Source organism: Sprattus sprattus (assembly GCF_963457725.1).
Source record: "Sprattus sprattus genome assembly, chromosome: 11".
In the NCBI taxonomy this organism is placed as follows: Eukaryota; Metazoa; Chordata; class Actinopteri; order Clupeiformes; family Clupeidae; genus Sprattus; species Sprattus sprattus.
Window position 1 is genome coordinate 20156748 of NC_137909.1, and position 16092 is coordinate 20172839.

General features: G+C 40.2%; 1 protein-coding gene across 3 annotated transcripts; it reads left to right on the forward strand.

The window, feature by feature from the left end:
* Positions 1 to 348: 348 nt before the first annotated feature.
* LOC308371916 (myosin heavy chain, fast skeletal muscle-like) lies at positions 349 to 11593 on the forward strand (the record flags this gene model as incomplete). Of its 3 annotated transcripts, none has more annotated exons than XM_080846958.1 (38): positions 349 to 552; positions 651 to 794; positions 881 to 1037; positions 1145 to 1172; positions 1268 to 1382; positions 1490 to 1582; positions 1672 to 1735; positions 1826 to 1924; positions 2019 to 2122; positions 2241 to 2379; positions 2680 to 2798; positions 3337 to 3486; positions 3583 to 3753; positions 3846 to 4146; positions 4249 to 4319; positions 4421 to 4508; positions 4595 to 4712; positions 4804 to 4927; positions 5043 to 5179; positions 5456 to 5711; positions 5838 to 6080; positions 6170 to 6346; positions 6456 to 6601; positions 6714 to 6804; positions 6895 to 7284; positions 7465 to 7710; positions 7807 to 8003; positions 8110 to 8293; positions 9166 to 9331; positions 9483 to 9607; positions 9726 to 10034; positions 10161 to 10364; positions 10458 to 10583; positions 10668 to 10838; positions 10930 to 11034; positions 11118 to 11213; positions 11327 to 11458; positions 11573 to 11593. In XM_080846958.1, the coding sequence occupies 38 exons, from the start codon at positions 349 to 351 to the stop codon at positions 11591 to 11593; spliced, it is 5811 nt and encodes a 1936-aa protein (XP_080703084.1). The 3 variants fall into 3 exon arrangements, with proteins under 3 accessions (XP_080703084.1, XP_080703086.1, XP_080703085.1); XM_080846960.1 differs by having other exon boundaries at positions 1268 to 1364; XM_080846959.1 differs by having other exon boundaries at positions 349 to 549.
* Between the last annotated feature and the right edge of the window lie 4499 nt (positions 11594 to 16092).

The following is a 16092-nucleotide window of genomic DNA, read 5'->3' on the forward strand; positions in this document are numbered from 1 at the left end:
TAATAAATAATAATTAACTTTTCATTAAAAAGAATCTCAGATTCTCAGATACCCATGGTTTTATTTAATAATAAATAATAATAATTAACTTTTCATTCAAAAGAATCTCAGAGTGCCTGTTTGATAACCTGTTTCCCACATTAGATAAAATGTAAACATTTACTGTTGCTCTTGACTGCCTCATACAAAGTCACTTCAAAAACAAACATCAAGTTGTTGTTTCGTTTACTTTTTTTCAGATATGCTATATTTTAAGGAAGAATTATGATTCTTTCAGTCCGTGGTTGTTATCTTTCTTTTTACAAAATGACATTTTCATGCCTCTTCTTCCAACAGTAAACCTCAACCATGGGGGACAGCGACATGGCCACTTATGGCAAGGCAGCCATTTACCTCCGTAAGCCTGAGAAGGAGAGACTTGAGGCCCAAACCAAGCCCTTTGATGCAAAGTCAGCTTGCTATGTAGTTGACAAGGAGGAGTTATACCTGAAGGCTTCAATCAAGAGTAAAGATAGTGGCAAAGTCACTGTTGAACTGTGGGAATCCAAGGAGGTATGTTAGCAAGGCTCTTAGTTAAGAAAATGATTGAGTATTTCCAGTAAACAGAACGTTTCTTGCCTTTATCTCTTTATATTGTCCATTTGTTTTAGGAAAGAGTCGTTAAGGAGGAGGATGTCCACCCCATGAATCCTCCCAAGTTTGACAAGATTGAGGACATGGCCATGATGACCCACCTCAATGAAGCCTCTGTCCTGTATAACCTCAAAGAGCGTTACGCAGCATGGATGATCTACGTAAGCTTTATGCTTTCTCACAGATGAAAAACTATGTTAAAAATAAAACAGCTGTGACACCAATCCCCTTTATTTCCTCATTCTAGACCTACTCTGGACTTTTCTGTGCCACTGTGAACCCCTACAAGTGGCTTCCTGTGTATGACCAAGAAGTGGTGGAGGCCTACAGAGGCAAGAAGCGTATGGAGGCCCCACCCCACATTTTCTCTGTCTCTGACAATGCTTTCCAGTTCATGCTCCAAGGTAAGCATTCAATTTAATAGCCACTAAATAATAAGATTGAATTACATATTTGTTCATGAACTAAATAGAAAAAAAAATATTTATCTAAAATTGCATTTGTCCAACAGACAGGGAGAACCAGTCTGTTCTGATTACGTAAGTGTCAATGCATGACTTAAAACTTTGCATTATCTTCTATGACACACACAATTCTTATCTAAAAAAATGTCAATATCTTATGTTTAATCTAGCGGAGAATCTGGTGCTGGCAAGACTGTGAACACCAAACGTGTCATCCAGTACTTTGCAACAATTGCAGTGGCTGGTGGTGACAAGAAAAAGGAGCCAGTGCCTGGAAAGATGCAGGTCAGACCCCTTACACATTTATGTGCTAATTATCATAAAGCAACACATTCTCACATACAACATTCTCTTCATAACAACATATACCTGAATGTTTCTTCCACTTGCAGGGCTCTCTTGAAGACCAGATTATTGCTGCTAACCCACTGTTAGAGGCTTATGGTAATGCCAAGACTGTGAGGAATGACAACTCTTCCCGTTTTGTAAGTTAACTTCTTATTTTAACTCTGGCCTCAGTTCTGTGGTTATAAATAAGATACAATTACTTAGGATATCATTTTGTCTAAAACAGGGAAAGTTCATCAGAATTCACTTTGGCGCAACTGGAAAACTGGCTAAAGCTGATATTGAGACTTGTAAGTATAATTATTCTGTGTATATTAAAAAATGACATTATTGCTGCCTTAATTTTTCAAGTTAAAATATATTCTTCCCCACCTTAATAGACCTGCTGGAAAAGTCTAGAGTGACATTCCAGCTTCCTGATGAGAGAGGCTACCACATCTTCTTCCAGATGATGACCAACCACAAGCCTGAGATCATTGGTAGGGTTATTATTTTCAACCAACAATCAAAAAACATTAGCCTACATGTTACTATTAATTTGCGACAACAAATTATTGTTTTCCCCCTCCACAGAAATGTGCCTCATCACAAACAACCCCTATGACTTTCCCATGTGCAGTCAGGGTCAGATCGCTGTGGCCAGCATTAATGACAATGAAGAGTTGGACGCCACAGATGTGAGATATCCATGAGTTTTTCTTCTGGACAATGAATACAATGAGAATGACATTCTTTAAAAAACTAGTGATTCAAAATAATGATGTGCTTAAAATGTATTTTTGCATGTAATGGCAGGAAGCCATTGACATCCTAGGTTTCACTGCAGAGGAGAAAGTCACCATTTGGAAACTGACTGGTGCTGTGCTCCATCATGGCAATTTGAAATTCAAGAATAAGCAGCGTGAGGAGCAGGCTGAGCCTGATGGCACTGAGGGTAGGTTTAAAAACTCTACTGACCTTTGGTCAGTTCTAGTAATAACTACAAGGTAGTCTTATTTATTTAAGTAATTTCATTAAAAGATAGATCAGCATGTATATTTACTTCAAGTTGTATTTTCCTCTGATTAAAGAAATTCATATATTACATTTATTACCTACAACCGAAGCCTGTAAATGTATCTTATATGTCATTCATTAGATATGTTTAGTGGCGTCTCAATTTAGGTTAAGAAAGACTTTCCTGGGCAAAATTAATGAATGTAAATAACTTACTTACACGCTTTGTTGTTTTAAGATGCTGACAAAGTCGCTTACCTCCTGGGCCTGAACTCTTCTGATATGCTGAAGGGTCTGTGTAACCCAAGGGTGAAAGTCGGAACTGAGTTTGTCACCAAGAGTCAGACTGTGCCACAGGTATCTCACATACTACATGGTTGACTAAAGACCACAAGGATTTTGACATTGTTTGAAAATAATTTTACTGCTGGTATTTTCTTTCTCAGGGTTCACACCCGTTTTTATTGACAACATTTCAAAACTTTTCAAGGACCTTTAAATAAATCTCCATGAATCTTTACAAGCTAATAAATAAACAGAATGATATACTTTACACCACAGATTGGGCCTAAACTAGAAAAGTAAATAACAACCTTTTCCATTACTTTTTTATTAGACTATGTCAATTCAAGTAGAGACTGCATCAGGCACAACAAAACCATTATCCATGGAAGAGTACAATAACCTAATTAATTTCATTACATCTACATTCAACAAAATTATTATTTCTTGACTTTTCCAGAACTTTCAGAGACTTGACTGTATTCCATGACTTTCTTAGCCCTGAAAAATGGGATTTTAAAACTCCATGACATTTCCAGGATTCCCATGACAGTGGAAACCCTGCCTTTTCTCATCATAGTAAGTAAGTAGTAATTCTTACATATTGTTTTAGGTCAACAACTCAGTGTCAGCCTTGTGCAAGTCTATCTATGAGAGGATGTTCTTGTGGATGGTCATTCGTATCAACGAGATGCTGGACACCAAGAAGTCAAGTCAGTTCTACATTGGTGTGCTGGACATTGCTGGATTTGAGATTTTTGATGTGAGGACAAAATTATAAGATTTATCACTTACATTATTTGTTTCTAGTGACTTAGGGTGCCACTCTCAATAATGTTTGAATATGTATCCAACACAGTACAACAGCATGGAGCAGCTGTGTATCAACTTCACCAATGAAAAACTGCAACAGTTCTTCAACCACACCATGTTTGTCCTGGAGCAAGAGGAGTACAAGAAAGAGGGCATTGTTTGGGCGTTCATTGACTTTGGCATGGACTTGGCTGCCTGCATTGAGCTGATTGAAAGGGTCAGTTTCAATCAATCCAGCTAGCACACTGTTATATTTGTATAGTTTCATGATGTCCACTTTTATAACTAAGCAATCTTATTTTTCAACAGCCCATGGGTATCTTTGCCATCCTTGAAGAGGAGTGCATTGTCCCCAAGGCCTCTGACACCACTTTCAAGGACAAGCTGTATGCCCAGCATCTTGGAAAGAACGCAGCCTTTGAGAAGCCCAAGCCTAAGAAAGGCAAAGCTGAAGCTCACTTCTCCCTGGTGCACTATGCTGGCACTGTGGACTACAATGTAACTGGATGGTTGGACAAGAACAAGGATCCACTGAACGACTCTGTTGTGCAGCTGTACCAGAAGTCATCGGTCAAACTTTTGCCTGTCCTGTACCCAGCTGTTGTTGAGGGTAATAACCTGTTCAAGTCAAAAAGCTAATACACAAATAGTAATTATATTAGATTCTATATATATAACTCAATTATCCGATTCATTATTTGTATGTCAACAGAGACTGGTGGTGCTAAGAAGGGTGGTAAGAAGAAGGGTGGCGCCATGCAGACTGTGTCCTCACAGTTCAGGGTATGTATTTTAATATCAAGAAGAAAATGATCAATCAATCAATAATTGTCCCAGCACAATTAACTGTATGATTAAAATTGTATACATTCTTGCCTCAACAGGAGAACTTGGGAAAACTGATGACCAACCTGAGGGCCACCCATCCTCACTTTGTGCGTTGTCTGATTCCAAATGAAATTAAGAAACCAGGTAAAGGGCTTTTAGTAAATTAAAACCTGCCCATTATTTAACACCTTGTATTTGCTTGAAAATTTTACATCTCTGTATTTTCACAGGTTATATGCAGAACTTCCTGGTCATCCACCAGCTCAGGTGTAATGGTGTACTGGAGGGAATCAGAATCTGTAGAAAGGGTTTCCCAAGCAGAATCATGTATGCTGACTTCAAGCAGAGGTAAACATAAAACAATATACAACAATAACTTGTAATACTTCATAAATGTATTATATGGGGAAAATAATGTTTTTCTTATTATTGACAACAGATACAAAGTACTGAATGCCAGTGTTATTCCTGACGGTCAGTTCATTGATAACAAGAAGGCTGCTGAGAAGCTCTTGGGATCCATCGATGTTGATCACGATGAGTACAAGTTTGGACACACTAAGGTGAAGAATGTTTCTAACTTAAATCTGTTCTTATGTATAAATATTGAATTGCATAAAGTGTGTCCATTTCTGCTTTCAATCACACACCTCATCATTTTTTGTTCTTCTCTTTTAGGTGTTCTTCAAAGCTGGTCTGCTTGGTACCCTTGAGGAGATGCGAGATGAGAAACTGGTTTCCCTTGTCACAATGACTCAGGCTCTGTGCCGTGCATACCTGATGAGGAGGGAGTTTGTCGCGATGATGGAAAGGAGGTAATGTGTGATGTATTTGGTGGAATCACGCTCAACAAAATGATCTGCCATAAAACATAACATTGCAGGTTTTTTAATTGTTACACAATAGGTTGTGTTGAATGAATTGCCAATCTTTTATGAATGAAAGTGCAAACGTATAAAACAGAAATAATTTCCATCATCACAGATGTATAAAAAAGACTGGACTAATCACTGCCAGTGTTTGACAGAATCCCTCTGATCTATTCAGTAAGCTTCAACACGGTTTAATCAACAAATCAACCTCTTTTGCAGAGATGCAATCTTCACTATCCAGATGAATATCCGCTCATTCATTAATGTGAAACACTGGCCATGGATGAAGGTGTACTACAAGATCAAGCCTCTGCTTCAGAGTGCTGAAACTGAGAAGGAGCTGGCTAGCCTGAAGGAGGAGCATGCAAAACTCAAAGACATGTTTGCAAAGGTTGATGCCAAGAAGAAGGATCTTGAGGAAAAGATGGTGTCTATTGTGCAAGAGAGGAATGACCTGAATCTGCAAATGGCATCTGTAAGTATTACTGTACAACGGGTAACAGTTCTTCACATCATTGCAATATTCAAATAAATAACCTGTCTGAGAATTATGTTTTCAATACTAATCAGATTTCATCCTTTCATCTTGTATTTACTGTAGAGCGGTGAGACTCTCAACGATGCTGAGGAGAGGTGTGAGGGTCTGATCAAGAGTAAGATCCAGCTTGAGGCCAAACTCAAGGAGACAACTGAGAGACTGGAGGATGAAGAGGAAATGAATGCAGAGCTAACTGCCAAGAAGAGGAAACTGGAGGATGAGTGCTCTGAGCTCAAAAAGGACATTGATGATCTGGAGCTGACCTTGGCCAAAGTGGAGAAGGAGAAACATGCCACTGAGAACAAGGTTTATATTCTTAAAAAAAAAGAACACATTCTTTATTTCCAAGAATTCTTCATGAGGTTGGATATTGATATAAAACATTCTATGTGTAGGTCAAGAACCTGACAGAGGAGATGGCCTCTCAGGATGAGGCCATTGCCAAGCTGACAAAGGAAAAGAAAGCCCTTCAAGAGGCGCACCAGCAGACTCTTGATGATCTCCAGGCAGAGGAAGACAAAGTCAACACTCTGACCAAGGCCAAGACCAAGCTTGAACAGCAAGTGGATGATGTGAGTTAATGGCCTCACAGTTTAATGCACATTTTGTACCACATCAGTGTAGAAATTCACATATTGTACCCATTTCCCCTCATATGTTGCTCATGCTTTGAATTCACAGCTTGAGGGTTCCCTGGAGCAAGAAAAGAAGCTCCGCATGGACCTTGAGAGAGCCAAGAGAAAGCTTGAGGGTGACCTGAAACTGTCCCAGGAGAATGTCATGGATCTGGAGAATGACAAGCAGCAGTCTGATGAGAAACTGAAGAAGTAATTTAGACATCTAATAGCAACAAATGATTTATGCAAACATGTACTCCTTTTTTAGTCCTTTATTTCTTTAAGCAGCCGTAAACAACTATTTTAATTTACAATGAAACAGGAAGGACTTTGAAACAAGTCAGCTCCTTAGCAAGATTGAGGATGAACAATCATTGGGTGCCCAGCTCCAGAAAAAGATCAAGGAGCTCCAGGTTTGTCTCACATTTTCAGTACCGAATAGTGTTTATTATCATCTGACTGTTCTTTCTTAGTTTCACTTATTTCTTTATAACAACCAATAGGCCCGCATTGAAGAATTGGAAGAAGAGATTGAGGCTGAGCGTGCAGCTCGTGCCAAGGTTGAGAAGCAGAGAGCTGATCTCTCCAGGGAACTTGAAGAGATCAGTGAGAGGCTTGAGGAGGCTGGTGGTGCCACTGCTGCTCAAATTGAGATGAACAAGAAGCGTGAGGCTGAGTTCCAGAAGCTGCGTCGTGACCTTGAAGAGTCTACTCTGCAGCATGAAGCCACTGCTGCTGCTCTCCGCAAGAAGCAGGCTGATAGCGTGGCCGAGCTGGGAGAGCAGATCGACAACCTCCAGCGTGTCAAGCAGAAGCTTGAGAAGGAGAAGAGTGAATACAAGATGGAGATTGATGATCTCTCCAGCAACATGGAGGGAGTTGCTAAAGCTAAGGTTTGTGACATGTATACCTTGTTGTTCTACCTAACTGTAAACATTATCATACTGCAAACAATGATACAAAATGAACATATTCTTGTACGTTTTGTATTAAATGTTGTCAAGTAAAATAGTCATAATTGCCATAAACATGTCTGCCTTTGTATCGCTTATTCATTTTACTTTCACAAACAGGGAAATCTTGAAAAGATGTGCCGTACCCTTGAGGACCAACTCAGTGAAGTCAAGTCCAAGAGTGATGAGGGTGCGCGCCAGGTCAACGACCTCAGCGCTCAGAGAGCAAGACTTCAGACTGAAAATGGTGAACTCGGCCGCCAGGTTGAGGAGAAAGATGCTCTTGTGTCTCAGCTGAGTAGAAGCAAACAGGCTTTCACTCAGCAAATTGAGGAGCTGAAGAGGCTAAATGAGGAGGAAATCAAGGTACTGATACCTGTGAATGACATGATTAAGAAATTGGAGTAAATAACCCACATTCTGTGAAGCCTTTAATGAACACAATTCATTGTTCAAAAACAGGCCAAGAATGCCCTGGCCCATGCTGTTCAGTCTGCACGCCACGACTGTGACCTTCTGAGGGAGCAGTTTGAGGAGGAGCAGGAGGCCAAGGCTGAGCTGCAGCGTGGCATGTCCAAGGCCAATGCCGAGGTTGCTCAGTGGAGGACCAAGTATGAAACTGATGCCATCCAGCGCACTGAAGAGCTTGAGGAGTCCAAGTATGTACCAAACCGACAAAAAAACACATAGAATGTGGATGTGGGTTGTTATGTTGTCTACTAAAACATGTCCATGTCCTCTAACTTAAATCGATTGCATTAACAGGAAAAAGCTTGCCCAGCGTCTACAGGAGGCTGAGGAACAAATTGAGGCCATCAACTCCAAGTGTGCTTCTCTGGAGAAGACCAAGCAGAGACTCCTGGGTGAGGTTGAGGACCTCATGGTTGATGTGGAGAGAGCCAATGGCCTGGCTGCCAACCTTGACAAGAAGCAGAGGAACTTTGACAAGGTTTTACCTTAATATTAAATACTAATACTCTACTCTACTAATACTAAGGCCCAATCTCAATACTTCCCCTTACCCCTTATCTTCCCCCTTACCCTTGAAATTGCGCGTTCATGTGAGAGCTAGTGGTGTCTCAATACCCAATTTGATCAAGATTAAGGGATAAGATTTAGGGCTAAGTACCCCTTATTTTTAAGATGATCGGAGAGCTCACTTGCTCCTCCAAGGGCTATCCCAGACCACACATCGAAACCAGCTCAGAAATTTTCAAAAAAACATGGCTGCTTGAAGCGAGGAATATTTTACATGAATAAAGCTATCTACACAACTTTTTATATGTTTATAATGACTCGGTTTGATCTGAAATGTGCTACACGAACGATGCATAGTATTGTAGGTCTTAACTGAAGCTTTCAAACAGTAGTTTTAGGTTACAATTAGTGTGTATACCACCACTCCATTGGCTTATATGGTAGCTTGCCAGCTAGATGCTACATACACTACATGTAAGTATTTTTGGCTTATAATTAATTTAAAAATTACGACAGTCTTGTTTCGTGCTCTACACAGTTGTATACATATATATTTGCAACCATGTTCTTCATTGAAACTTAAATTGCTAGTTTCATAGCTCATACAGTCACGCATGACGTACCCGAAACCGAGTGGCGTCTCATTTCATAGGGGAAAGTTTTCAGCCCTTGGCCCTTACACTTGCAAGTGCTAGGATTAAGACAAGACAAAGACAAAGCAAAAGGGGCAAGGGGAAGAATCGAGATTCGGCCTAAATCTCTTAATATTAAATATGGACATGGAGTATTTGTAGCAATGTTTTGTATGTGAAATTGACCCAAGACACAACTTGCTTTTTAAAGGTCTTGGCAGAATGGAAACAGAAGTATGAGGAGGGTCAGGCAGAGTTGGAGGGTGCCCAGAAAGAGGCTCGATCTCTCAGCACTGAGCTGTTCAAGATGAAGAACTCCTATGAGGAGGCTCTTGACCAGTTGGAGACTCTCAAGAGAGAGAACAAGAATCTCCAACGTAAGTCAAGATGGCCTTAAAATACTTCCCAATCAAAGCTTGTGAAGAGAACCTTAAACACAAAAGTGTTTCATTCTGGAACACAAGTCTTTAGTACATTGGTAGATGCTGATTCTTATTTTTTTTAAGTGTTTTAAATGTATTTTTGCAGAGGAGATCTCTGACCTGACTGAACAGCTTGGTGAGACTGGAAAGAGCATTCATGAGCTGGAGAAGTCCAAGAAGACTGTTGAGACTGAGAAGATTGAGATCCAGACTGCCCTGGAAGAGGCTGAGGTACAAATACAAAATCCAACAGGATGGAGTAGAGAGATTGAATAGGACATCTTCATAAATAATGCAATTGGTCACGTGAAATTAATTGTTTTATACTCTTTTTTATACATAAAAATAGGGAACTCTTGAGCATGAGGAATCCAAGATTCTGCGTGTCCAGCTTGAGCTTAACCAGGTCAAGGGTGAGGTTGACCGGAAGCTTGCAGAGAAGGAAGAGGAGATGGAGCAGATCAAGAGGAACAGCCAGAGGGTGACTGACTCTATGCAGAGCACTCTGGACTCTGAGGTCAGGAGTAGGAATGATGCCCTGAGAATCAAGAAGAAGATGGAGGGAGACCTTAATGAGATGGAGATTCAGTTGAGCCACGCCAACCGCCAGGCTGCTGAGGCCCAGAAACATCTGAGGACAGTCCAGGGTCAGCTCAAGGTCAGTAGTATAAATATTCAGTGTTTTGTTATTACAGTGCTTAAACCAAAGCAGTATAGCAAGCACCATACATCTATCTGTCAACCAGGGTGCTCAACTTTTCCCTTTCATGTTTTTTTTTGTAAGGATGCTCAACTGCACCTTGATGATGCTGTCAGAGGACAGGAAGACATGAAGGAGCAGGCTGCCATGGTGGACCGCAGGAACACCCTGATGGTGGCTGAGATTGAGGAGCTTAGAGCTGCCCTGGAACAGACAGAGAGAGGCCGCAAGGTGGCTGAGCAGGAGCTGGTTGATGCCAGTGAGCGTGTTGGCCTCCTGCACTCCCAGGTAGAGAGTAAAAAAGGTTGTTTAAACCGATATATAAAACAAACAGTTCCAGCATAAAAAATATAACTGAGGTTATTTCTTTCTCCACACTAGAACACAAGTCTGCTGAACACCAAGAAGAAGCTTGAGACTGACTTCGTTCAGCTCCAAGGTGAAGTTGATGACATCATCCAGGAGGCAAGAAATGCTGAGGACAAGGCCAAGAAAGCCATCACTGATGTAAGGTTTCTTTTTCTTGAACTGAGCATTATATTTAAGTACTTTTACTTCTATTATTGAAAAATACACTATTCCGTCATACAGGCTGCCATGATGGCAGAGGAGCTGAAGAAGGAGCAGGACACCAGTTCTCATCTGGAGAGGATGAAGAAGAACCTGGAAGTCTCTGTCAAGGATCTGCAGCATCGTCTGGATGAGGCTGAGAATCTGGCCATGAAGGGTGGCAAGAAACAGCTCCAGAAACTGGAGTCCAGGGTAGGTAACAAAATATGACTCTGAATGAATATGTTTAACTCATAACAAAACAGGGGTCAGTATCTGAAATGGAAATATTTTTCATGTTAAGGTTCGTGAACTGGAAGGTGAGGTTGAGGCTGAACAGAGACGTGGTGTCGATGCTGTCAAGGGTGTCCGCAAGTATGAGAGGAGGGTGAAGGAGCTCACCTACCAGGTAAGAAAGCTCTCCTCTTTCTCTAGAACTGCATGCAAAATCTGAGAGGGGAGAACATTTCTTGACAAACTTTTTCTCTTTAGACTGAGGAGGACAAGAAGAACATCACCAGACTCCAGGATCTGGTTGACAAGCTGCAGCTGAAGGTCAAGGCCTACAAGAGGCAGGCTGAGGAAGCTGTGAGTATTTGTTTACCTTTCCTATACAGGAAAATATCTGCTACTCTTGCTACTTTACATTGACTCTTGTTTTGTTTCTCTGTTTTTATTGCACTCAATTTCATATACAACAGGAGGAACAGGCAAATACTCACCTGTCCAAGTGCAGGAAGGTTCAGCATGAGCTGGAGGAGGCTGAGGAGCGTGCTGATATTGCTGAGACCCAAGTCAACAAGCTCAGGGCCAAGACCCGCGATGGTGGAAAGGTAAGATAATATTTTATGAAAAAAAAATATTATTTCACAAATAAACTTTGAAAATGTAAGTGTCATTTTTTGTTTTTCATGTAGTTAATTAATTGTATTTGTTCTTTTTTAAAGGGCAAAGAGGCTGCAGAGTAAACTCTGAATCCATGTCACTTTCATCTGGATTAAAAATACTGGTAATGTGACTATTCTGTAACAATGCATATTACCTAATAAATATTTATTTATCTGCTTATTGTGGTTTGTCTATTTTAATGACTCATTCATAAGCTCATTCATGAACCTTAGTCAGGAGGCTGACTTTTCAAAGACTTAATAAACGTATCTTTTTTATAACTGGAGAGTAGCTCAATTGCTAATCGCTTACGATATGCTAGCGACTAAAACTAACAAAATCTCTTGAAATGAGCTGACTTTAACATTTTGACAAACTAGTTAGTCAACAACTGTCCTAACACAGTCAAACATCAAGCAAGTGCAACACAAGACAAAGCAAGACGGAAAATAAGCTACTTACTAGTTCGGCAGACAGTAAAAAGCCGGGCGACTTCATGGAATTCTACATTTAGCAGTAACACGCCTATGGACCATGGTATGGCAATGGCACGGTGGCGATTTTTCATAATCCCAATGTTTTTTCAAGCTGTTATTTTAAGGTAAAACTTCTTATCCTAACCCTAATCCAGAAGTATAATTGTTGCATACTGTTACTTTAACAGGTTAGTCATCTCACGGTACCACCAAGCATTACTTTATAATGCCCACAAACATGTGAATACACATTAGTAAGTGCCTAGCTACACTATACTGAACACAAATAACATACCTATGCAGGCTAACAGGATGATAGAAAGTACATTGTTAAACGCAATGCAAAGTAATTTAGCAAGCTAACATAAACATCATTCGTACGTAGCATTCCCAGGGTTTTTCCTGCATAGAGAAAATTTCGGCGTGCGCCTAAACCGTAATCCCGAGCGCCTATGAAAAATCCCGAGCGCCTAAAGCAAAAAAAAAGAGTCTGCGATTAAAAAAAACCTGTCATCCAATTCAGTTTAACGGTGTTTTGAGCCCTCACGTTGAATTCAAGACAGCAGCAGCAGATCCCGCCTCCCACCCCCTCAGCCAATCATTGAACAGAGGCTTCTCCAAGTTGCCAGTTTAGAGAAGATGTTAGTTAAAAATGTTGTCCGACCTATTAGCACCCACGACCTATGAACACCTACGCGCTGGTACACGTTACTTAATATTGATTTCGGTGTCAAAAAGGATAACGGATTTTAAACAACATACGCTCCAGCCCAAAAGGGGTATTTAAATTGTATGTGTGCAAAACATTACAGTTGTAGAACGTAATTAAGTGTACTAGACAGCCATTTATTTCTGTGTGTACAAACTGTCATGGAACGAACTGAGCTGAGTCATTCAGTTTTCAACCGACACCGATACCTCTCTCCCTCTTTAAATTGAGGTTTACCCGCTTATCACAGGGACGAAAGCTGACGACCGAGTTAGGAGATGTTCACGAGAGATTACGGATTCTGATAGAGATCATACTTGGTCATATTGGTAATGTTTTTCTAATCTCCATACACCACACGTACCACAGGTAAATCACGATTGGATCTTGATACACAATACCTTGTGTATCAGCTAATTTTGCGTGTTGGTCTACTACACAACGGGTCCGGGATAAAACCGAAAACACGTTTCAGTTGAAATCCAAACAAGTTACTTGTCGTAATCTACACACCCACCGCTACTGAAATATGTAAAATTGATTGATTAAAGATGTTTCTATCTATCAAGGTTTATAACTGTTTGTCACCTTTTTAATAGCTTGGGTGTTAATAGGTTTGTTTACTATAACATTAATAAGTGGTGTTTACATAGTCACTTATTGTATATGGCATAAATATTATTCTAAAACACCTTCACTTTGTTTTAAGCAGATTTGTAAGCATATCATCACGTATGCAATGCATGTCAGCGAATATGTTCTGAATAGTATGTTTCAAGTAGGTTACAGCCGAGCCCTCGTTCTGTTTTGATAAATAGTAATCGAGTTGATAAGTCTGATCTATACGCAACTGTGAGGTGCGCGAATGGACAGAGCAGCCAGCTGCCAATCACTTAATTACTCAACCTGCGTATGCAACCTGACTTCATCAGTCGACGGTTTCAATATTCATGGCGCTCCATTACTGACCACTGGTTAGTCCTAGATTCTTTTGATATAGATTTCAGTAGTTTGCATATATATATGAGGTAAACCTTGATAATCTTTGAACCATACATGATAGCACCATGGGGCTTGGACTATTGTCAATAGGCTAATAGCGTCTATCTATTTTGATTTAAAGTGGAAGCAAAATGATAACCTCAAGCATAGCCTCCATTATTTATGAAATGTGAGAAAAGGGAAAAAAAAGACTTTGATGCCTGCTAATACGATGATAGGTAAGACATTTTTTGGGGGGTGCACCGAAGAGCCATTTTGACCCAGGAAAAACCCTGATTCCTTCACTCGTTTAACACTAACGATAAACAATAACTTCTCTAAAGATATAACATTGCTTATTATATGGAATTAACATGACATCAGAGATCTTACAGCTTTAATGGACGCACACGTCGAACTAAAGGTTTTTTTGGTTTCAACACATGAGAGGCACGGAATTGCTGCTTCAATAGCGCGACACAGTAAAATAAAACAATGTGCATTCTTATCTCAAGCATGACGTTGGTGCTGCCTATAACAAATTAAGAGTCCTTAAGCATGAAAAGGATAAACAATATATTAAATGGCAAATAAGCCTAGAGCCTTTTTTACAGTCATACAAGAACTCATCATGATGGAATAATGGATCTTGGAGATTGCAAAGAACTCTCAATCTAACGAAGAGCTGCCAATCTAACTAATATCGGTTCTCTCCATTTTCCAGGGGTGTGGCAAGCTTTTCCAGCTTCACTTAAATTAACCTGGGCTGGAGCAGGTTAGAGCTAATTGATGTGTTGCTATAGTGATTTATCGAAAGTTGCTTCCACGAACGAAAAGAAGGGGCTTATATTATCTCATCCTGAAAATGATCTCAGTAACTCGCTTAACGAGCTACGAAGAATAGGGCCCAGGTCTGCTTACCCATTCAAGAAATCGGAGCATACCTGGAATAAGAGCGAACGACAGTTCTAGAGGTCAGCGAGGGGGGAAAGGACCACAACCACAGGCTACAATAAAGGACGAAGTTAGTCCAGGGACTGAACTTTAAAATTCAACGCAACTGGCTTAGAGGCGACCAGTGTTGGGAGTAACGCGTTACAAAGTATTTTTTTTAATCAAGTAACGCAGTTACAATTAATGAAATTTAAATTAGTTCGTTACCCACGTTACTCTCTTTTGTGAAAAATGAACACTTGCCGACAAAAAGACAAGATATCCCTACTTTAGTTGCTTCTGATCTGACGTTGAAGGACCAGTGATTCCGCTAGAAATGTTTTTTGCCGGTTTTCCAGACATTTTAATTATAAGCCGGTCAAATGTCTATTACTGCTTCTAAATAAGCCTATTGAAGAACACTCACGACAGGCTATGTGTCTTAAAGCCCCATTATGCAACAATTATACTTCAGAATTAGGGTTAGGATAAGCAGTTTAACCTTAAAATAACAGCTTAAAAAAAATTGGGTCGCTACAATGACTTTTAATATGGAGAATCGCCTCCGTGCCATTGCGATACAAGGGTCCTAAGGCATATAACTGCGTTATGTAGTTTTGCCTGCCGCAGCCTGCCGCCCTGACTTGTTGACTTTCTGCAGATCTAGTAAGTAGCTTATTTGCCGTCTTGCTTTGTCTTGTATTGCACTTGCTTGCAGTGGCGGTCCGTGCACTTCACGACTGGGCCTTCAGCGATGTCCTACACGATGTTAAACTGAGTGAATCCACCTCCTAATACCATCATTATGACGCCATGGCTCTCGAACCATTATATTTATACAGAAAGGCAGTATAAGTGAGCATTGCATCACCTTAACATAGTCGAGTACAACAGACTTTATTAATATTTCCGGAGCATTTAAAATCAATACACCCGTATTAACAATACATTAAGAGTAGTACACTCTCAGTTATATGCTCGCTTGGATATTACTGTCACAACTTAAAAATAAAAGGCGATTTTCAGGGATTAGTCTACAAAGTTTTATTAAGTCCACCGAAAGCTTTAACAAGTTTGTCCACTAAACATCGCATTGTCCCACCTGCAAAGCAGTTTCATTAAACTTCCCATCCTCACGATATCCAGTTTTTCTTGAAAGTTCCGTCTTGAAAATGGCGTTGTAATTGTATCAAAAACTGGAATTATCAAGTTGGTGTAAACTAGTTTATTTGAGTTGGTTAATGTAATTATATTTAGTCTTACCAATTGAAACAACTAGCATATAACGATGTACGTCGTTTTCGCATTAGCCAGCTAAACTGAGCACTGAAGCACTGCACCGGTCTGCCTCAGTATCCAATCAAAGGACGTTTACGTGTCACGTTCAACGCGAGGAAAGAAATCTTCCGGGCCTTCTAGAAGGCCCAGTGTCGCCAACTCGAAATCTGATTGGTTGTCACAACTGTCTGTTTCAGTTCAT